This window comes from Thalia democratica, chromosome 5 (genome assembly GCF_965202585.1).
Source record: "Thalia democratica chromosome 5, ktThaDemo2.hap1.1, whole genome shotgun sequence".
Taxonomy (NCBI): Eukaryota; Metazoa; Chordata; class Thaliacea; order Salpida; family Salpidae; genus Thalia; species Thalia democratica.
Genome location: NC_139169.1, coordinates 36,797,845 through 36,822,437, shown reverse-complemented (window position 1 = coordinate 36,822,437; position 24,593 = coordinate 36,797,845). Strand labels below are relative to the sequence as shown.

The 24,593-nt window shown below is 25.8% G+C and overlaps 1 protein-coding gene across 1 annotated transcript; it reads left to right on the top strand.

The window, feature by feature from the left end:
- Window positions 1–3,648: 3,648 nt before the first annotated feature.
- LOC145836475 (uncharacterized) lies at window positions 3,649–5,899 on the top strand. The gene is made up of 6 exons (XM_082944272.1): window positions 3,649–3,948; window positions 4,146–4,440; window positions 4,635–4,773; window positions 4,924–5,035; window positions 5,140–5,287; window positions 5,433–5,899. Exons 1-6 carry the CDS (start codon window positions 3,649–3,651, stop codon window positions 5,897–5,899), a joined length of 1,461 nt encoding a protein of 486 aa, XP_082800398.1.
- Window positions 5,900–24,593: the final 18,694 nt, after the last annotated feature.

Sequence of the window (24,593 nt, the reverse complement as noted above, 5' to 3'; positions counted from 1 at the left end):
TCTAATCTGAGTTGTATTTAAAAAGAGGATCAAAAGTTTATTTGTTTTTTTCAGACCTAAATAACCTTTTAAATAATGGTCTTTTGTTTTCAATTTAAAAGGTTAAATCGATTAAAAAAATCATAAAAAAATAAAAAATAAAGAAAAAATATTTCTTTCTGGTAGTACGTACGCACTAAGCTAGTTTGTAGATAAATCCTTCATAATAAGATAGAGAAATTAGCAAAGTAACAATTAAGTCGAACTATTTCAATTCACATCTGCGTAACTCTATACGCGTGCACAAATTGTCGTCTTATGCGAACAGAATCGCTCTTACCCATAACGGTGCTGAAATTTGAGATCAAAATCAAAATAAACAAAACAATTCAGTTGCGTTTCCGCCCCTTTCTCATTATTACGTAATAAACCATTAAATTATGTTATTGTGTTATTTTTCGTTAAATATGATCTTATTCATTAAAAATAAGAAAAAATGAGACTTTTTTAATTAGTTACTTATATGTATATACTTGACTATTGTAATGCTGTACAAATTTTTTGATTATTAATAATTGTTTAGCTGTTACATGATAATTAAAACTAGTAACTTAGTATTGAATTTGAAATAAACGTTTAACCTTAATTTGATTATAAGTTGTGAAAACTGACTAAATGATAATTATAAAAAAATGGTTGTTAAAGCATATAAAAACGTTAACAAAACATAGTTTCTAAAGTTTTTTTTTTAATTAAAACAAAAACTTACAAAGCTTAAAACTACTTGTCAAAAAAATTAACGGTAAAGAAAATTCAAAAAAAAGCTTTTGTTCATAACACCTTGTATAAATTTTAAAATTAATGTTTATTTTAGCGGTTAAGGTTTATAAATAGTTTTTATGCTTGCAACAAAGTTGTAAACTAAAAACACAGTTACTTGAACTAAACTTGTACTAAAAAATATTTCTTTAATAGAACAATGCAAATTTACTGAAACGTATTAATAAGATTTGTAAGTATTACCTCATTGTAACAACGCTCAATTAAAATTTTTCAACAGCGCCGCTTTACCTACAAAACGCCGGAAAAGTTTTATTTGGAAGATTTTCAACCTCATTTGAAATGGAGCATAACTGAATATTTAAAAGCTGAAAACTCGCTTTAAGTGTTTAAACTTTTAGACCGGACCACCTACAAACTTATATTTACCTCCGTTACATTGTGTGCTGCCCCTTTGTTTAATTTGTTAATCTTTGTTTAAATACTACCTTATTGTTACTTGCTTTATAATAATGAAAGATACTGTAGGCTGGATTTTTTTCTGTTGTAAATCAGAAAGTTTGTATTTTTATATAAAAAAATGTTTAAAATTAGGTTGAATGATTTCATACAACTATTCCGGTTTAAATGTTTTATTTTTACTTTAAGACTGAGAGAGATAAGTTGTTTTAACAAAAAATATAAATTATTTTTAAATACGACATTTGACACGTTGGTCATATACAGCTAGATATACTGTGTTTGTTTAGAGAAATCATTAAAAAAAAAAGTTTAACTAATTCTGAAAAAGGTTTCATAAAGTTAAAAAACAACTAAAATACATTTATTTATAAAACATTACAAATATTAAACAACTTTAAATAATGTTTTAACCGTACTTATGAAAGCAAAAAGGATAAACGCTTTTAATATTTCTGATTAATATAGAAAGGCGTATTTATGTATAGTTTGGTTTTTAGTGTTATAATTACTACTTACAAAATCAGGTAACCATAATTATTATCAACTTAAATTTTTTTTAAGATAACTCAACAGTTTATTAAAATAAAATTGTAGACTTTCAATAAACTCACAAATCATTCATAATATCACTTAAAAACAAAATTAGTACAAAAATAAAACTAAAGTACTTATAAATCTTTGATTAAAATTGGTGGTAGATATTTGAGAAATTTTCTTCAAGTGTAATGAAAGTAAAAAATGCAAATTAAAATGTTTTATCACAAGTAGTGCTACACAGCTCCGAAGTTTTCGCGAAAGAAGAAATACAATTATGAGAGAGAGATTAAGAAAAGAAATACATCTTATCATTCAGTAGAAATGCTTATATGTGTCTGATTCTAAAAGCCCGATGTAAGTATTAGTATTGACTTGCTTTCAAAATAAAATTAAACTTTATAGATTTGTGGTAACAGTTATAAAACTTAGTTTGCACATTGATTTTTTACAGTGTTTCGTTTATTTTAAAGGTAACATTTGTTTAGATGCTTATCTAAATATAATTTAACTTTCATTTAAAAGGTATTAGTTTTAGAGGAAAGTTTTAGATTTTGACAAAAATACAAGTGTGTACTAGTAGGGTAGTTGTTGAATAGGGTGCCTATAGTTACGGCAAACTTTAAGTTTTCAGCTTATTTTTTTACATTTGGCAAATACCAATTAGTCACCCTGTGCAAAATTTTATCTGAACAATTTTTTTTTTAGATATTTTTTTATATTTTCTGAAATTTTTTCCAATGCAAACTGTATGAGACCTAAAACATTCGACCTTAAAGTTTTTAGCTGATTTTTTTTTACATGTGGCCAATTACCACTTTTCACATTGTGCACATTTCAAAACGATCTAGAGAAAGTTTTGTAGAGTCGCTTCTTGACTTTCAAAAAAACTTTCAAAAACAATTAAGAACTACATAAAATAAAGATACACTTCTATAAAAAATATTTTTTGTCTAATTATGCGCAATGTGTTTCTGTGACAATTGGGGTTACATGACAATTCAAATTCGGACAACTCAAATTCCGACAATTCAAATTCTTAAAAAAATGTTTAAAGGACTATATCTAAAAAAGTAATATAAATTTGAAAAAACATAAAAAATGCTTATGTAGATCTTATTAATATCTAAAAGTCACTTTATTTTTTTATAAAAATCTTAAATATTTTTCAAGATATTTTAAATTTTATATAAAATAACTAATTTTTTCTTTAATAAAGCCATATCTCAAAAAGTATTTAATTTTTTGCAAAAAGAAAAAAATGGTCTGTAGGTATTTATATGATTTATATATGCATTTTTTTATTTTAGACAAATATACATTACTTTTTTATTTTAAGCAGTTTCAATTTTTTATTAAGAATTTGAATTGTCGGAATTTGAATTGTCCGAATTTGAATAGTCGTGCACCCGACAATTGGCCCCATGTAAAATTAAATCAGCTAAAAACACAAAGGTTGAACTTATTGGTTCCCATACAGTTTGCGTTGGGTAGGTTTTAAAAATGTTTAAAATAGCCTCTAAATTAGCTAAAATTACCTCAGGCAACAGGGTGATTTTGTGACGTTTACCAAGTGTTGAAAACAAGTTAGCTGAAAATTTAAAGGTCGCCGTATTTATACTCAAAGGTCGCCGCACCCTACAGTAGAATAAATTTTATATTTCAATTTTCAATTTGTTTTCTGACTTTCCGAAGCTAAAAAGCTATTGCAAATAAACATTTATTTCTAAACAATTAATTATTGTCAAATTTCCCAGGCGCCAGGCCTGACTAGGTTTTGTATATAACAATCTTAAAATGCTTTGTTTAATACATTCTAGTATTTTGTATTATATAACCGAAACAAAACCAAAATGTTTTCAGACAATTTTCTTCATTTCAATTTAAAATAATATGAATTTTTCAAACCAACTGATGCATACTCCCACCTCCTCTGTATTCAACCTTCAATCTACCCGACAGATGATCTCAAATCAGGGAGAACCCCCAAATCATCAACACCATCCTGCGTTGCTACGGACGACGGTTGCCAACTTGGGAGATAAGTACCTGCGCGCCCCAAAATGTGCCAGGTGCCGTAACCACGGGGTGGTTTCCCCTCTTAAGGGCCACAAGAGATACTGCAAGTGGAAGGACTGCATGTGCGCAAAGTGCACCTTGATTGCAGAGAGGCAGAGGGTCATGGCGGCGCAAGTTTTAATTTTTTTTTGTTATTATTTGAGGCAATAAAAAGAAACGATTTCAATTGTTTAAAAGATTTATAGTGGAGAAAAATCGCGTGAATATTATAACTGTATAGCTCTAATTGCTTTTAACTACTTAAAAAAACTTTGAGACATTACGGATAATACAGTTGTTCTTAACAAACTTATATTTGTTGTCATATTCAGGTAGCACTAAGACGGCAGCAGGCGCAGGAAGAAAACGAAGCGAGAGAGCTGCAGCTGATGTACAACACCAACAAGAACCCTTTTAACCCCCCGTTGCCCGAGGTTGCCACTAGCAACAGGTACCTGAACCACAGCAGTTCAGCAAGCAGCTCGCCTACCGAAAGCTTGTTGGTGACGTCTTCAGTAAAGTCACCCGCGGAAAGCTCGGCGGAGAAAGTTCCCGCGGAGAAGCCGGAAAATGTTGACGAGTTCGAAGCGAAGCCGTCGATTGCTATGATGTTCAGCAGCGAATCAGGTTTGAGAAAATAATAAAAAACAAATTTTTACGTTACTTTTATTGTTTTTGTTTAAAATATTTTTTTTAATGTATTGTTTAAAAGTTAATTACAAGTTAGTTTGTTTACAAAAAAGTTTTTTTATTTATATATTATAATATTTAATATTTGAGTACATTAGATTTAAGTTTTAACCTAAAACATTTTATTTAAGGAAACGAAAAAACTAATTCCATTAATGACGAAAGTTCAAAACCTCCATCTCAAAATTCAGATGTTGACAACAATGAAGTTCAAAAGACTTTAAAATTCGATGTAAACTTGCCAAAAAAGCACATGGATGCACTAAATAGGTATAAACTTTTAAAATTATTATTTTAACAAGCAGTAAGTTTTGTTTAATTTAATATTTTAAAAAACAATACATTGATTTTCAGTTAATTTTAGCGACAGCTTAATTCAAGGTTTTCTAACTTTTTAAGCCTAATTAAATTAATATTCAGAGAGCCACAAGACTTCGCAATGCTTTACAAGCTTTTCCCTGAATACGACAAGAATTATCTCGCAAAAATTTATCAGGATCACAACTGCAATGTGATGGACACAATTAAGAAGGTTAATTTTAGTTGGTTTCATTCAAACAATTTTTAAATTGTTTAAAAACTACTTTTGTTCAATTTATTTTCTTCACAACTAATTTAAACACTTTATTTTTATAGATGTTGAGTTTGAAAAATAAGATTAGCAATGGGGTGCGACTAAACGTGAGTCACCCGAAAATCTTGAAAATAAAAGTGTCACCTGACACTGAGAGGGAAATCAGCAGAAAAGTAGAGAAACAATCATCACATGTGAAACCCAAAAACAGTTAGTTAAATTTCAAGTCAAAAAAGATAATAAATTTAACTCATAACAATTACAATCCTTTTTTACTCTATATAAGTCTTTATATTATTTAACAAACTTGTATGTAATATTATTAAATATTTATTAATATCATATATCCCTTCAGATTATCCAACTCACCCCTACTACAACATGCCGATTCAGGGTAATCCCCTTTCAATTGGTCAGTTGTTCGGCCAATCAAACTTCAATCAGAACTACGCGCTGGTGGCCCAGCAGCAAATAGCCTCCATGCACGCCGCCATTCAGCGGAATTCCCATCACATCAGCAAGGGATTCCCCAACAACTTTCCCGCCGAAAGGTTCCACCACATGAGGGCTTTGAGTTTTAACGGAGGGAAACTCCCCTTCAACATTGCCCCCTTTGTGGCCGCCGCCTACAACCATACCCAGCGGACCCAGCAGCAACAAAGTTTTGCGGGGTCCGAGGGTCCGCAGAAGTTCAGCCCCAGCAACGGCAGCAAGTTGCCAGGCAACAAGGGGCTTTCCATTGACGAGCTGATGAAACAGGTAAACAGCCATATTCAGGGACGGGAAAAACCCGAAACTGATATTCAAACTGTCAATAAATAAATACTAAGATGCTTATTTATACATGGTATCTAGCAGTTTTTCCAAAAACTGAGTTATCTTAAAAAGTATAAATGTTTACCTGTTTAGAAATGTTATAAATACTTATAAAAATTTATGTTAAGAATATTACAATGTACAAATTACTGTACTCTTTTTTAAATTACTTATATATGGTTAAAAACGAATAAGACTTAAAAAATATGAACTTAGCAGTATATCGTGTATAACAACTATATAGTTTTTATCAAAATAATAAAGGTGTTTTTTAATTAAAGTTAATTATTATATATGTTTTGATAGGTGCATTCTACTTATTTTTTGCAGCTGTTATGTTTTATTAAGGTTTAAAAATAACTAAATTGGTGCTTTTAATAATATAAGTTTTAAAAATTTCTTTCAAAGCAAATAAGTCAAGACTGATTTCAATTAAGTTTTCGAATTATTTTTTGCAAACTAATATATAAAATATTATTTTATTATACAACAACTATAAGTTTATAGCCATCTAATACATGAAGTTGCCTGTCTCTAGTCACTAAAATAAATGTAATCATACTTATAAAATTTTTCAAAGACATATTAAATTGTCAGCTCATTCGAGCCGATGATTATAAACATTAACAAACAGCTGCTTTGAAAAGTATTTCAGTCAAATTGCTGAATTAATTAAATTATATTTCACTATCTTAAACTGCCTTATTATTTAATGTTGCAGAATAAATTGTTAATGTTTGATGCATTTTTATTTTTGTTGATATTTGTTAATATTATCGGTTTTGTTTTTGAAGTTATTTTATAATCGCTTTATGCGTTTCGCCATTTTGTTGTACTTCTAATTAAATTTTATTCTGATGTTATTTTTATAAACTTTCTTGTAAAAAAAAAAGAGTTATTTAGTTCAAATACTTTATAAAAATACTAAATTTTTTGAATTATTTGATACTGTAATAATAAACTGTACATTAGTTCTTATCTTCTTATTTTGTTTTTATGATATTTTACATGCTAATTGTTTTACTTTTTATTATTTTATTTAATTGAATGTAGTTTTTTTCATAACTTTAATTTGCATATAATCGTTTGATTCAATAAATATAAATTTTCATGAATAAAAACAGCAGAAAAAAAAACATTAACTTGATACTAAATATGCTTTTTTTATTTACCAATGTTAAGTCATTTGAGTTTTATAAAGTAATTAAAAATTACGAAAACGATTAGTAGAAACACAGTAGCTGAAAAAAAAAACTGTTTAAAAAAGGTATTACTAAAATATAAACTACTGGTAATTATAAAATATTTAAATTAAAGGAGTAGTAAAACCATAAACTAATGTGAGGCTAAAATTCTATATAATTTTTTTAAGCTAAAAATAATTCCAATACTTGTTTTCAAATAAACAGTATAGAGAAAACGATAGTAAAAATATTTCTAAGATGGTTATAGATATTATTGTGTACTTATTTAACATTAAAAAAAAGAAAAATGGCAAAAATTAAATATTGAACGCTAAAAGACTGAACAAATAGTACATTTATTATTGTTGAAAAGTATTCAATTGTAAGTGTTAAATAATTTGTTGTGTAATGTTAAGTAAAAATGAGAAAAACAAGTTCTTTATTTTTTTTTGCAAACTAATATATAAACAAATATTTTATTATACAACAATTATATGCAAATCTTTAAAATAATTAAGTTCATATATTCTGTACTAGAATATTTTGAAATAAATTAACAACCTTAAAAAATGTTTAATCAACTACAAAAATATTAAACAAAATAATGTAGTGTTAAGCTTCAAAGCAGTCAAACTTTTAACCACTAAAAAGCTCTGAACCATAGTTTTTGTATTCAGAAAGAAAATGTATATATTAAGTATAATCAAAGACTTAAGCATCTAAAAATAAAATAATAGAAGAAATAAAGTTTCGACAGCAATGTATTTGATTATGAAAAGGATTAAAGAATAAATTTTAATTTTTTTTAAACTTAAGCTTAAACATATTAAGTTTTAAATAAACTATTTTATTTATAAAAAATATTTTGTTTTGTACTTCTAAATATTTCAAGTGTTTATTTTGTTCTGAATATTAAATTTTAGTCAGTTTCATAAAAGTTAACAAATAATAGTATACATAAAGTTTATTTTTGCTTTTTTAAGATTACTTTAATGTTATACTACCGTTAAAACCGTTTACAAAAATAACATACGAAAATTTCATAACACTTTAAACCGTAACTTCTTTTGTATTTTTAAGACAAAAAGTATAAAAGTTTTACAAACAATATTAGTTTTCACTTTTAAAATGTACTTTCGTAAAAAAAATAGCACAACTGTAAAATAACAACTAAATAAATTTTTGAAGGTTTCAAGCTTATATAATAGTAGAATGATCAAAAGCATTTGTTATCATATTGTTTTCGTCAGTTGTGGTTTATTATTATCATTATCTAAATATTCTTTTCTGTAGTGTACAATGTACATTGAGTTACCAGTGTTTATAATTTCATTAAAATTCATATAATAAGAACATATTTTCTATTAATAACCTAAAGCAATCTAGCTGACACCAAACAATTACGTTCATATAACAATAAAATAGTTTTTCTAACTTGTGACTCCGTTATGATACCAATTAATTTGTCACCATTTTAACAATATCTGCCACATGTCTCACAAAAGTGCAAAATTGCAACCGCTTAATCGTCGAAATCCGCTGAATTCGTCGCCGGCCACCTGACTACGCGTTTGTGACGTCATAATAACTGCGTTTGCCTCGCGTCACATACAGTACAAGGATTTGGATTAAAATGCCACATTTTGATAATAAATACCTTGCTGTTGCAACTTTCGCGTTTTTAATACCTGAAACGGTTAAAAAAGTATTCTGTTTTGGTGTAAATATTAAATTTACTATTGTTTAGTTGTTGTGTTGTTTCATGAACGCACTTGAAAACTTTAGTCGTTTAATGTCACGATAAGTAGCTGTAGGCACAATGATGCAGCTAAATTGCTTTCTGCTCATTTCATCATGAAACACAATTTATAATGTCATCTAAGCATCTTTCAAGCATCTTTAAGTTTGACTTTAAACGACTTCAAAGAGAAACGATTAATATTTTTGTACAAAAAGGCCCTCTTAAGAACAAGCACTGAAATTATTTAATATGAAATGTTATTCTCAGTTCGAATTTCAATCGGCTAATGTTCTTACTCGTGACCATTTGATAGCTCTCACTTAAAAAATTTGCCCAGTTTCTCCCTAACAACACTGCATAGCAACCATAAAACCCTTCTTCAAAGTTAAAAACCTAGTATAATTTTTTAATAAGCTTACAAGTGTTTCTAAGTGCTTATGTGTTGACTTAAATACTTATCTTCGAGATCTTTTGAAAGTTTTTGTCGAGACTAAGTATCATTGTGCACAAAGAAAGTTGCTTTTGCAAAATGACTAAGACTTTATAATTTACATGAAGTTTTTACAGTTTGCAGAGTTTAAAAGGTTAAAAGAACTCAATTTTGTTTCTAAATTGTAGCAATAATTTCAAATTTGCATTAAAACCACTTTAGTTGTTTGTTTTGTAATACAATCTTTATATAATAAATTTTGATCTTACTACTACTTTAATTTTAATTTAACTATGTAATTTTGAAAGATATTATGTTCTTAAAAAAATAAAAAATAGTCTTTAAAATATTGCCAAAAAACATTATGTCTTCAAATATGCTAGTTCGTCATTACACTCGAAAATTTTAAATGGGCCAAAAAAGTTAAACATAATCTAAAATTTTCTTAAAACACGACGATTAAACTTTGTGTACACAAGTTTATTTTATGCAAACTGAATTAGACCATCAGCGAAACATTGTTCGTTTTAGTTAGCTTAAGAGGCAACGTTAATTAGCGCCTTTTCACCATAACAAAAATAGCAAAAAGATATCGACACGTGTTTAATCACAACAACGACATTAAGTTCGATATTAAAACTCCGCTAGTTTCTTCTTAGTAAAAGTTTTCAGCAGAAAGGAAACAAAAGTTAGACTTTCTGTTTTCTTACATGCATGGTTTAAAAACAAAAGTAAAACAACAGTTGTTTTTAAAGTCGATAAAAACTAATGCCTTCAATTTTTTTATCGGATGTTTATATTAAAATTTGATTTATAAAATTATCGGAAAAGTTGTTTTGTAAAAGCGCAAATTTGTGATTTTTCGGTGTTGATCCGTTCACTCTTATGCTTGATGTAACAATGCAATGTCGGTTATTATTAGTAAGTGAGTAGTTACTTAATGTAATTCGAAGTTTGTAATAAAAATTAAGGATTGTTTTTTTAATTTCTTATTTGTTTCGTAGCTGGTTTTTGTGTTATCTCAAACATGTTCATTTAGTTTATGAATCTACAAGTAAAAATATTTAAGGTAATGTTTTATTTTGTGAGCGAAAATTAAGAATTTTTTCTTCATCAAAAACCTTAAAAAAATGTTTTCATTTAAATGTAGTTCCTCCTTTTTTAAACTGGTAAACCTTTAAGCACTTTTTTTTTATTTATTTACATATGACATTATAAATGAATATTTTTTTTTTACTAAAGGATCTTTTTTATTTTATAAAATTCTTAACATTTTAGCCACAGTTGTCAGTAAGTGAGTTTAGAAATGATTAGAAAAACAACTTTTCTACGATTGTACTCAAACATTATAAAGTTTATTGAACGACAAAAAATGACGCTCAAAATATTTAGTCCTAGGACCTGGTGCACGAAGAACCTTTTGGTTATCGAGTCGCACACCACGGATACCTTTTAACGTCTTGTCCAGGACTTATTTATAACCAAACATTTAAACCTTTTTTTTTTCAAAAACTAGTTTTATTTAATTTCAAAACTCAAAACAAAGTTTTTTTTAAAGGCTATAAAGTTATTGAAACTTTTTTTTATAAATGCTTACTTATGTTAAAATTCAAAAACAGTTTAAAGTTTTTTTTTTACATTTTGCTTTTATTTCAATTTAAAAATGATTTTGCTTTCAAAAATAATGTTTTGGTTGACAAAAATCGAATTTAATAATAAATACCGAAGATTTTTCCACTATTTCACATAAGTTCTTGAGACATAACTTTTTTTTAAAATTAAATTTCATATTTTTAATTCATTTTCACAGTTTTAGTTAAAAATTAAAACTTTGTATTAATAGAAAACATCATATGATAAAAAATGTTTTAAAGCATTAGCAATAGCATTAAATCTCTAGATTTTTGGTTACTAGATATTTATATTAAATAAAACTAAATTAACAAAAGTTATTTAAAATTACTGTTTTTAACTAAAATGATATCGCTTAAAGTTGCAGTTACTCATCTTATAAGTTGATATAAAAATAAGTTTGAATACTGTTTAAGTTAAAAAATGAAAAAAAAAGGTTTATTGGTATTAAATAAACTTTGTGAATTTTATACATCAATGGTATTCTGACAACTAAGTTCAAAAAAATGTCTGCTGTTTCATATAAACAACTGCTAAAACCAAGACAATAAATTGAACAGTTCAACGACAAACATGGCTTTACATTAACAAAAACTTTTTTTATAGACTTTTTATGTTTAGTTATCATTAAACGTTTTGTTATTATAACATAAAGAAATATCTTTAAGTATAATTTTTAACAAAATATACAAGAAAAACAACAAATATTCTTGTACTAACACTGTTTTCAATTTAGCATCTTCAATAATAAAAAGAGTTTAAAAGTACGCTTTGATAAGGGTTAAAAATACAAAATGGTTTTTTATAAAGTTAATATTTTTTTTAGAGTTTGGTTTTATTTTAAACAAAAAAAAATCCACTAGAATAACATAACTTAATTCTAAATTTTGCCTGTTTTTAACAAAAATAACAAACAATCCACATAAAAACAAATTCAAGCTTTAAAAAATGCTATTTACACAATTATCATAAAGCAGATGACGACAAGTTAATCCCGAAAGACCAAGTAAAAGTAATAAATGTACTGAAATCAACAATTGAGGGTGGACCCCATTTGTTTAACTCTAAAGTATACAAAACTTATCCTTTATATGTTTCCTGTGGATCCAATGTAAATTATGTTAAACACTTGAGTTGTCGGTAAAAAAACTTGACAATTTAAAAATTAGAATGTTTTATTTGTCCTGTTTGTAAATAAATGTAGAAACATTTTATAAGTTTTTATAAAGTTCAAAGTCTTTTTTTAATTATAAAACTCCAAATGGTGGTTTTTAAATTTTTCAGAGCTTTAAACTTTTACAATAAAAGAACTCTATATGATCACAACTTTTTTAAACTTACTTAAATTATATGTGACTTAAAACTTTTAAAATTTAAGTTTTTTACCGAAAGAGTAACGTTTTATATACAATACAACTACATATCAAATAATACTTAACAAACTTAATTCTTTTATATTGGTCTTATAACAATATAAAGATTTAAATAAATAACAAAAATTAAAGTTCTACATTAAAACTTTTTACAGTACTTAGATATTTCTTATCCATTTTAACATTTGTTACCATTTGTTAAAAAAATTAACTGTGTAATAAAAAATTGATATCACAAACTCCATAAAAAATTAGACATATAGCTATTTGTCACTTGTAAGCTTAAACAATTTTTTGTGTTAAGAAAAAAGTTTTAAAAAATCGCAAAACTAATTAAAGCTCGAAAAAGCTATAAAAGCCCTTTCAAAAACACAGACACTTGTATAAACTTTCAACAGTTTCAATTCTGAATCCCGCGCATGAACTCACAATATTGTTAAGCTAGATACACGAATTTCCATAGTGACTGTTGCAATGGAAAAACGCCAATTCTGCATGGTGGTCAACTTTTTGCATTCTTCATCGCCTGGTTATATTACTAAATATTATTTGAGAAGTGGAAGAGATAAGTTCAAGTTACTATGCACCTGTTTTGTGTATTTTCACAGGAACAAGGGGTTTTATGTAGTAACTGTAGCAACATTGTTTCCGTTTAAAATATTTTTTAATGAACCTCAAACACATGCATTCGGTACAATTTACTGCTATTGTTTGTATATCTATAAAGTTATATAGTTAATTATCAGATTAGTTTAAATTGTATGACTGTAGTTTAAAAGAGTTTTTTGAAAATTGTTAACTAACTAAGATTAAGCTTAAGATTTTATTTAAATGACAGCGATATAAACAAAATGTTAAAATGTTGTTTTTAAAGTTTTTTAAAGTTCTGTTTTGAAATTATAAGACGAAAATTGAATATAAATAAATACAATTTCTAAATTAAAGAATAAAAGTTTATAAGTATTTAAGCCAAACCTATAATCCGTAAGAAAATTATGCTTTAGTGTTTTAGATAAAAAATATATATTTAATGCAAACCACGTAAGTAAATAAACAACTGGATTGTAAATTTTAACATAAATCACGTAGTGCACACTCATTAAACCAAAACTTGTCAGTTTTTTCTATGTTACTTTAATTTGTTTAAGTAATTAAGTCTCTTTTTTTTGTTTGCGCCAAAAAAAAAAAATTGATCTGCTAAATCTGCTAAATTACGCTTATGACCTAAAAGGTATCAAATAAATTACTTACTTTTTTTTTTACAACTTAACCTTATCATTAGATTTTAGAGTTTTACTCTTAAGTTTCAAATAATATTAAAAAAAGTAAATGAAGTTAATAACTATCAAAAAGAAATTTTTTGTACCTAAAGAGACATTATAACCAACGATTACTTGTAGGAACGATTTAAATCATCAACGATATCAAACGAAGTCGTGAAATCAGTTGAGTGAATGTCAAGCATTAAATTTTTAATGAGTATAGCAAAACAAAAGTAAATTCCTATTTTTTATTTAACTGCATTCATTCAAATTTCAAGTAATTTAGTCTTAAACACAAATTAAATGTTTTATTTACTAAAAGAAGTTTTAGATAAAGCATTATGTTACACGAGAGAATAGATAATTAGTAGCGTCTTTGACCGTAAAATCCAATTAATCAAAATATTCTTTTTAAATAGAAACTTATAAAACTGTCCTTTTGACTTTTTCATATTGAACTTAATTTTAAATGCTACAAATTTTAAAGTTGATTGCATTGTAGTAACGAAATATTTCACTGATTGAGTTATAACAATAGTCATAACAATATAAAGTAGTTTTAAATTATGAACATTTACAAAAACTAATTGGTGATTTGTTTTCAAAACAGCTAAAACAAAACCGGCTTAAAACTTTGTAATTAATCATTTTTAAACAAAAAAGTTCAAAATTTAACTTTAACAAAATTATGAGCTCATTTACGAATTTTAGTTTCATGTCTATATGTTTATATTATGACAATAAATTTTGTTGTCGTATTTGGTAAAATTTTTTTGGTAATACATGGTACAGTTAAAAACAAAGTCTATTGAATTTAAGTAAAACTTGGTATTTTTTTTCGTTTTTAATACTTCCAGTTGCAATAAAAAACAACCTAAATTGGTTTCAATAATTTCTCTTGTTACTTTTGATTTATTTTATTGCACTTAAGATAATAGTTACTGATTTTTAGTTATAATTGTTATGTAACGCTGAATTTTTTGTGACAATGTGAAAAACAAGAAATTTTTGTTCATCTAATCGCTATTGTTGTTTTTGCTTTTGTTTTCATTGCTGTTATTTAAATTATCAAAAATTAAAACTCTCGAACCGAATCAATCATTGTTAACGTTTTGATACAATTGAGAAAAAATAAACTGAGAAAACTTAATTTCTGTTGTTTTTGTTGTGGTTGTTTCAGAAATTTTTTGATACACTTAAAATATGATTATTTAGCTTAATTTTTTTGGTATTTTTATATTCTTAAATTAAGTTTTAATCAAAATTTTTGATAATTTTATTTTGACATTAAACCACTTTACACACAAAAAAAAACTTGTTGTTACTTAAAAAAAACTTAAAAGCACTTGACTTTACAAGCAAACAGCTCAACAGTTACTTATTTTGCAATGTAATAATTTCGCATCAGAAGAAAATAAGTAGAAAATAAGAAACAATTTTTCTCGAGACGTGTCGACTGTCGAGTACATTTTTACAACATTTCAAACATCAACGTCAGTTTTAAATGGGTGCTCTCATCAAGAAAAAACCTCATTGAACCTCTCAAGTTGTATAAATATTTCAATTTATTGCATATTTCTGATCGTCACATTGCAGATATTAGACATTCAATATTTTAATTGTTCGTATTCCAGAAGGACCAGCTGTTTTTGCGACAAAAGTTTGATTTTATCGACCCATAAAAGATAAAGATTAGCCAATAAAAAAGAGCACATTTCTGTAGCACGATGGTAGATTTTTAAGACTTCGAATTTGACATTTTGCAATGATTTAAGCTTATTTTCTCGTCAAAGTTCTAACAAAAACATTTTTTCTGGGAACTATCAGAAATTTTTGGCACTGGTGATTAACTGAGCTGGACATTCGCAATGAAAACAATGACAAAAAAATTTTGCGCTTAAATTACTTTTAAAAACGGGTTTGTTCACTGTAAGTAACCAGGAGAAACTTAACTTGGTCTAAACGAAAGAATTAAAGTTTTTGTAAATTTGTATACACTTGATCGAATTTTATAGGAGTTCTATATGACAACAGCGGACTTATAACTTTTAATTTGATTATTTAACATGTGACAAAATGCCTTTGTGACAATAAATTTGGTGATATTGTAAAGATTTATTGAAAATATTTTTTATCGGCCCCTTTTTTAGTAGCTTAAGGCGTATTTATAAAGTTTATTTTATTAATTAGGAAAAACTAATCTTTTAACCATAACAGTTTGCTTTTTTTTTCGTGCTTATTTAAAACTATAATGATATTTTTCTTATTTCAAACAATCTATTTTGAAAAAATAATCAAGTTCTTATACTTTATACTTTATGCATGTTATATAAAACTATAAATTCATTTACTCTAAATTAAAAGCAATCATAACTAATAAAACACCTCTTATTCAATTTAATAATCAACAAAAGTTCTCTATTAACTAAATTAAATAGCATGTGTACTGACAATAGAAATTGACGATTATAAGATTTAACTAATTGAACATTAGTTTAAAAAATATTCTATTGTTTAACTGTTTTATTCTAAACTATTAAAAGTGCCAGACAAACTTTATATAGTACAAAGTTATAAAATAAAGCTAAAGTGAAACAAATTTAGCTGATAAGGAATCATTTTTAATAATTTATTTAAACTTGAAATTGCAGCTATTTTAAAAATACTTCAATTAATTAGAACTAAATGAGTTTCTTTTTTATTTTTTTACAAACGATTGTTTAATTAAAGTAAACACGAAAAATCTTTATTTTTTAATAATTTGTCCTTTTAATAACACATGTATAAACACAAACGCTATTTTAACAGCCAGTGTAACCAATAGTTTAAATTATACAAGTTAAACTCACTTCTAAATATATCATAGATATTTTGTTGACTTCATTATATTTTTGATAAAGAACTTTAAACCAAAAAAATAATGAAAAACAAAAGAAAAGTGTGATTTATAAATAACATTGAACTATAATTAGTAAAACTGCAGCAATAAAATAATAAATTTGTTTTATCTTATAAATTTTTAAATACTCTTTAACAAAATAAAAAGTTGTGTTTAAACTTCAACTACATTGAAAATAAGTCCGTTTACGATTTTAAAATAAACATTTATTTTATTCTTATAGTTTAATATCAAACAACTGTGAAATTTTTAAAAGAATAAGTAAACTATTAAAGTTACTTACTCTTATTTTAAAAATTTCACGCTTATGTTTTTCATGGCTTTTAACCTTACTTAAAAAATCTTTTCTTAAAATAGAAAACCTTTGAAATCACAAACCATCGATAAGCAGATCTATTTAAAGTTGTACAATTAAATTTATTATATGCAAGTAAAAAAGTGTAGCAATAAAAAAATAGATGTAAACAGTTAACTGCATTTTATAAGAAAATTTAAAACATAACAGAAACGTTTTTGCTTGAGAAAGCCGTTTATTTGTTGTTTAGTCAAATACAATGTTTAAAACAACTATCTGCTTTGCTAGTAAATGTATATTATTTATTAAATTAATATTATTTACTTTAATTTCGCATGTAAAATTTGCTTTTATTGTTAGTATATATAATAAAAGTCTGAAAAATCTCACCTCATGTAATAATTTTAAACTAGAGAAACATTTTTTAGTATGTTTTTGTTACTGTAAAAAGTTAAAACTATATAACTTTGAACAAAAAAAATTACAATTGAGACAAACACTTTCATCGAAAAACTTTTACATCAATTCTTTAACAACACTTTTCAAGTATTTTTAACTAAACAAAAGAACTTTAAGAGCACACACAATATTAATCATGAAAAGTTAAGTAGAAAATCATTTAATTTTGTGCAAAATATAAAAGCCCACGACTTTACTTGTTGTCAGCTATGACGTAACAATGCTAGAACGTCACGGTTTAAATATGTAAAATGCTCGTGACAACAATCGCTTCCGTCGCACGCTCGAGCTGGCATCAAGGATATAAAATAGAAACTGAAGCAAATGAGTTTAAATAGACCTCCCTAATGAAAATTCAATAGAAAAAGTTTTTATTTCTCCACACCTCGATGGCTTTTAAGTTTTCAACAAATTCTCTGCCGTGGCGCCTCGGAATTATTATCAATTATTTCGCCGCCGAGAGCTTAACTGGGGCGATTATTACAATGTTACCAAGCATTATGACGTAACACCGGGTTGAACAAGATGGATGCTTCTAGTTTAGTTTTAGTATTAGTGGCGCCGCGGTTTAACCAGTGTGTGCGCGAGTAATAGTCTGAAGTTGTATGAAGTTTAGAAAGTGAGCTTGCACAGTGGCCGATTCGATTGTTTTGTAAATCGGTGATGGAAAGTGAACTGCACGTTTATCAGACTATAAACTTTTTTACTTAATATTTTTGTTAAACGATAAATAGTTATTATTGTACAGTTTTAAATATATTTAGTAAATAAACAGTTCTATTACTGAACTTTTTTTTAAAGAGCCATTTACCTTTTTAGATATGCAAATACTTTCTATTATGTTCATATCTGTTGTCAAAAAAATATATGTATAAATGATCACAGCTATGGCTGTTGTACATAAAAGTTTAAATTTAATTATAAGTTCATTTTGAAAACATAACATGTATAAGTACTTTAGATTTCTTGGTATATAAGAACTATCAATCGCTTTAACTTAAATTGATAATTCTGCACAGAACATACAAAGTAGATAAAAAATTATTTTGATGTTAAAATAAATAGTTTTCTGCAGTTTAGCAGCAATTAGCTTCTTATAATACTTTTAAGTTAAGTAAAGGCACAAAAAACATTGATTCAGAATAGTATTTATTTTAGGCTAAACTGGAAAGTTTAGGTAAAAATAAATACTATCTTTTTTCTAAAAAAAAACTTTTTTTTGAAATAATTTTTTGGTATTTCGTTTAGATGCTTAAAAAGTTAGTTTTGTTTTTACCTAAAATAAAATCTAAGTTTATTTTGTTCAAAAAGCTTTTTTATATCAATAATCATTAACAATAGCAACATTTATACAGTGTATTAAAATTCAATTTATTAGTTTATAAAAAATTAGATATCTTAATATTTACGAAGCAAACTAGCTTGAATGACAGTAATTTTTTAATGTCAAACTTTGCGTTGTCTATAATTTATGTTCAAAAATAAATTAAAAGATTAAAGCAAAACGTGTTTTTCACACTTAAAAAGAATTTATAAAAAGCTTTGATTACTTTTTAACATTTTTAGTTTTGAGATTACATAAAAAGGTTTTTAAATATATATTTAAAAGTTAAAAACCTTTGGAGAAAAACACTTATTAGAAATTCATGATTGTGGAAACCCAAAAAAAAAACTATTTAAAAAATTTAAATGTCTCATTAACTATTTTTATTTTAAGTTTGTTTTAAACTTTTGTAGTTTTGTAGTTAAAGAGCTATAAAAGTTTTTAAAACTATGTTGTCTCTAGATATTATTACAGTTATTCTTTTTATATCCGTGAAGTATAATTTTATATCTTATACATTGTTATAAAACCAAGTATTTTTTATTATTATTATTATCTTGACACAGTGTTATAAGATTTAGCAATAAAGTTTACCAAGACAACTAGCAAAGTTTAAAAACAACAAAAAGAATTAATAGTTTTCTTAACATATAAAGTTTTAACTTATCTAACAACTTAAAAACATTTCACTTCAATAAACAAAAAGCTAATAGTTTCAACATTGAAATTGATAACCCGTACCCTTAAACCAGGGGCGTCGCGTGGGGTGTTGCACTGCCGCAACTGCACCACCTTGAAATTTTATAAGAAAAAAAAAGTATCTGTAGCATTTTCGTTATTTTTTAGAACGAAATCTCTTTAAAAACTTCAATTTTGAAAACGACCATTTTGCCCACTTCACTGCCGCAAACTCTTAGCTGACTGCCGCAAATGAACTCAAAAAAGCAAAATTTCTTCAAGAATTACCGCAAAATCAATATCTTGCTTGCGGTAAGTAAACTAAATTGAAAATTCCCTAAAACAGGACATGCTTAAGGATCATCTACAAGCTATTGTACACATGAAATAAAAACAAAGCTAAGCTACTGCAAAGGATTAAACTTGAGTTTATGTACCCACATGATTTTTTAAATTTAACAGATCACTTCTATTAAAACTGGACAATAAAAGAACAAAACTTGTCATGAATGAAATATTAAAAAAAAAAAGATAAGAACCTTAAATCACTAAAGTCTAAGAAATTCGATTTTTTATTTTAATCTGCATACATAAACTTAATTATTACTGATTATTGTTATCATAAAATTAATAAAATATTTAATTAAATTATTTTTAAATGTAAAGTTTAAGTTCTGAAAAAAAAAAGAACTTTAATATAAACTTCTAGTTCACTCTTACAGAAAAATAATTTAGATTTATATTTAATGAAAATTAGTATTATTGAAACAGTCACATATTTAAATAAAGTAAATAGCCTTAACTTAGAAACTTTGATTACTTAGAGTAGTTTAACATTTTATGAAAATTTAGTCTACTTTATATGACTTTTGGTTTATTTTTTTCATAAACAAAGCAAAAGTTTTAGATAAAATTGTTGAAACATGGTTGCCTTGCCTCATAATCAGGATAACTTAGAAATTTTAAAAATTCAAGATGACCCAAGATAAATTAAAACAGACCAAATTATAAAAATATTCAGGCTGACTAAAGCAGTTTTAGTTTATTACTCTGAAAATAACAAGCTTATTTAAAATTAAAAAATAAGTGTTTTACCCCTATGGCCACATGAAAACTAACTAACCAATTTTTTACTGCTATAAGGGTTACTTATTTATAAATTATCTTTAAAATTCTTTAAAAATTCAAAAGCCTCACCAACTAAACTTAAAAAAGTTGAGCTCCTGAGAAAAATACTGTCATCAAAATGAAAAACATATTAAAATTAAATAAAGAAAAGATACCCTTAAAAACTATTGAATTTTAAACCTCCAAAAAAAAAAACATTAAAATTAGAAAAAAAAATTATAAAAATCTTAATGTTTGGAAAAAAAAAAGTGCAAAATAGTGAGGGGTAAGGGGGGGGGGAAGGTTTATAGGCACTTTTTTACATGTTGTTCTTATTTTAACTTTTTCAAAAAGCTAATAGTTACTCTTTAATAAACTTGAAATTTCCAATTGAACTTTTAGTTACAACCGGTCAAAGCCAGAGAGTACAATGATTTATTATACAAGGAGCAAATCAAAACAGCAAAAGTATATAATTTTACTGAAAACCTATATTCTCCATCATTCTTAAAGCAATTTTTATCAAACTTTTTCATCCTAAGTTTTATAAAATTTGTTTACTTTTGTTAAAAAGACATTTAAATTTTTAAGTATCAATATATATTTTTATATATACAAAAAAAAAAACTTTTGTTATTTTTTTTTTCTTAGTGTTTCAAATATCTATTTCAGCAATTTGTTTTTTTTATAAAAGAAACATCTAAAGATTTTGAGGCCAACTTATAAAAAAAAAAGATATGATTTTAGTGATTTGATTTATTTGTTGTTTGAGTATATAATATATTATTAAGGATTCTTTTGTACCTCTGACTGTGAGTTACCATATCCCAAAAGTTAATATGAATTTTTTATATTTATAAAAGATGAGTTGAAGTAAAATTAAAACTTTATAAAATAATTTTTGTCAAATAATTATAAAGTAGATGTTAAGGGCATAAAAGGGGGGGGGGGGGTAAAACACTTTTTTTTAAGCGCTGATTTAGTTTATGCCTCCCATAAGGAACCTTTTATTGCCTTTGACTTTGACCAGCTATATCTAAAAAAATATATTGAATTTTTAAAATCTGTAAAAAGCATCTTGTAGGTTTGTAAAAACTACATAAAATAAGATTAAATTGTGAAGAAAGTGTTTCTTTTTTTGTCGTGAAGAATTTTTTTTTGTTTGTAGACTTTTTAATTTCCTTGCCAAGTCTTATAAGACATTTATTTTTTTGTTAAGTTAAATATTAATGAAATAACCATTCTTATTATGATGTTTAATCAAATATTTTTTAAATAAAGTTGAGGCAAAATAACAAAAAACTATTAAAGTTGCTGTATTTTCATTATAATAACAATTTGTTTTGTCTAAATTTTTTCTACTGTTAGTTTTAACTTTAAAGCCTTCTTAAAAATCAATAGTCATAAGTAAGCTAAAATTTTTTGAATCTTTTAAATTAACTAATTTTTTTTTTAATATTCCTATACTTGCTTTAATTTTCAAAGTATTTACATTTTTTTTTAAGTTGTTTTCTTAAATAATTTTTTTTTTGAAAAAATAAATATTTTATTTTTAAACAAAATTTCCCAAGTTACATTAGCAATTTAATGTAATTGTTGTAGAAAAAAGTCTTTATTTAAGATAAAAAAAGAGTTATAAAGTTAAGGATTTTTTTTTTAAATTCTGCACCACCTAAAAAAAATACCACGCGACGCCACTGCCTTAAACCGTTCGAAAAATAAATTTAATATTTTTCAAAGCAAGGAAGAGAAAAATTTGTTTTTCCTAGAGATTAGCAACTAAAACTTATCAAAATGTATCCTCTTAATATCTAGCACGTGTGGTCCTTTTCAATAAAAACCAAAAATAGATGTTTAAAATGAAAGAAGTGACAATTGTTTATGTTGCATCATAAAACTCAAATAACCTACCAGGCCCACACACGGTACATCGAGCTGACATATTAATAGTTATTATGACAAAAAGGTTAAAATTCATCATTATTGCTGGTTTAAACAGAATCATTCCGTTATATTGAACCTTGAAGCACACCTGTTAGCAGTTTTAAGGCAAAACCGAAAGTTTTTATTTTCTTTAAGTAATTTTGCAATGGTAGACAACTAAATTGTTTACTTTAACATTTTATTAGGCTAATTTTCTAAAAGACTTTTTTTTGCGTTAGAATTAAGAAAAAACTTTAACTTTTTACTTTAATTACTTCGTGTTCAAACTTTATTAAGTTGTATATCGTTTTAATTGCCAAAAAAAAGTAACATTATAAGTAATAGTTAATTTTTAAAATAATTAAGTATATTTTTAAGTTTAAAAGGCTATGCTTTGTTGTAAGAGTATATTGTGCATTGAACGATAAAAAAAGCGCTCAAAAAGTTTATTCTAAGAACTTGTTGTACAAAAGAACCTTTCGGTTATCGAGTCGTACACCATAGTAAACTAAACTTTTTTAGTTATATTTTACGTTGCTTTAAAGTTGTTTTAGCACAATTTTGTTTTTAATAGTTACAGTTCGGAAAACAAAAAGATGGTTATAAAAAGAAAAAAGAAAACTTTGTGAGCTCTTTTAATTTCAGTTGTCATTAAGTTTAAGACTAAGATGGAACTAAACCGCTATCACATAATAAAGAAAATATTGTCAAAAAAAGCTTTTAAAAATTTCTATTTTCAACCTGACTAACTCAGGTCACATTCAGCTTAATTTAACCGTGTATATTACAGATTTTCATTTGTTAATATATAGCATAGTTAAATAATTAACAAAATTGTTGATTTTTTTTGTAAGTTTAAGAGAATACAAAACAGATATTATTGATTTTTAAGTTTTCATTATCGTTTATTCAAAGTACTTATCTTTGTGGAAAACTTATAAGTATGTTAAATAATATGTATGAACTAGCACCCTTTTTAAATTAAGCTAAGTGAATGTTTTTATTAAAACTGTTCAAATTATCATTTAAAATATCCTAGTCTACACATATTAAAAACTTGAACAACAAAGAAGTTTATCAAATACTTTTACTTCCAATAAGTGGAACACAAAAGATCCAAGTATTTTGATGGTGTTTAAACTTGATCTATTAGAGGTTTCTCTTAATCTCAAATTTAACCCTGTTATTATCATATTTGAACAAAAGCAAGTACTTTTATTTTACTTCCTTCACGCGTTTAATTATAGTTTTCTTACTTATTGTTTGTTTTTTTATGTCATAGTAATAAAGTTGAAGTTATTCACTATAGTATTTCATAAGAGGTTGAAAAATTATATCAAAGTTTCTAAAATTAAATTAATTAGGTTGTTCTGTAAGGTGAATTTTAAAACAAACTTATAAATAAAGCTTTCTAAATCTAGCATGTGTTTTAGTTGACAGAAAAAACAAAAACTTCCTTGAAAACTTTTCACACAGTTTTTTTTTATAACTCATAAATTTTATTAACATTATTAAGTTGTAGTAAACATCTGTCTTGTTGATTGATTTATACAATTTGTTTTAAAGATGTTATTTAAGTTTAAAAACCAAAAGGTGTGAATAGTTTAACAATAGAGTAAACTTTATTGTTTTTATTTTCACTTCAGCTGTTAACAAAATAAGCACTTTTGCAAGAGTTATGTCGCAAAAATATAGCTATTTATATAGCTTGAGTCGCAAAAAAGTTGCGGTCAACTGCTTGATTTAATTGTATTTTTTTTAATGATTATAAACTTAAACACCATTGTCTAACTCTTTTATTTAAAATTATTTGCAAAATTTCACGATTCACGACGACAAATGTGTGTTTGCAGCAACAATTCTTTGTAACTGAGGAAGAAATATAGTTTATATATATCAAGCGAGACAGTAAGCCTATGTATTCGGACTTTGCAACTTAAGTCTAATTTAAAGCTGTTTAAACTAGACTCTATGTCTGACAGAGGTTGTTTTTACTTTTTTTAAAGTACAAGTAATTATTTCATGTTATTCTAAAGACTTAACTTGTTTTGGGTATTACATGTATTCAAGTTAAGATAAACTTTTTGAAACCTAAGACAGAATCAAATTTTCAAAGTTCTTACAGATTAGTATTTAGATGACTGTTTGTGCGTTGTATTTATACAGAAGATTTAAAGTTAAATTTCATTACTTTATTTCTTGCAAAATACTTTATTAAATTTAACCGGTAATTTTGTTTCACTTAAAAAAAAGCAGCCGATTTTAAAAAGCATAAGGATGAGACTAAAAAAAATAAAAATGTTCATATTGGTCAAGCAATGGCAAAAAGCTACTTTGTGTATAAATAAATGTTTCATAATAAAATAGAGTGTTTAGAAAAATGACAACTTAGT

What these genes read in the sequence shown, in the direction of transcription:
- LOC145836475 (XM_082944272.1), top strand. Translation starts at nt 3,649, where the DNA reads ATGAATTTTTCAAACCAACTGATGCATACTCCCACCTCCTCTGTATTC. An exon ending in GATGTTCAGCAGCGAATCAG is followed by an intron (nt 4,441 to 4,634) that starts GTTTGAGAAAAT and finishes ATTTTATTTAAG; the next exon opens with GAAACGAAAAAACTAATTCC. An exon ending in ACATGTGAAACCCAAAAACA is followed by an intron (nt 5,288 to 5,432) that starts GTTAGTTAAATT and finishes ATATCCCTTCAG; the next exon opens with ATTATCCAACTCACCCCTAC.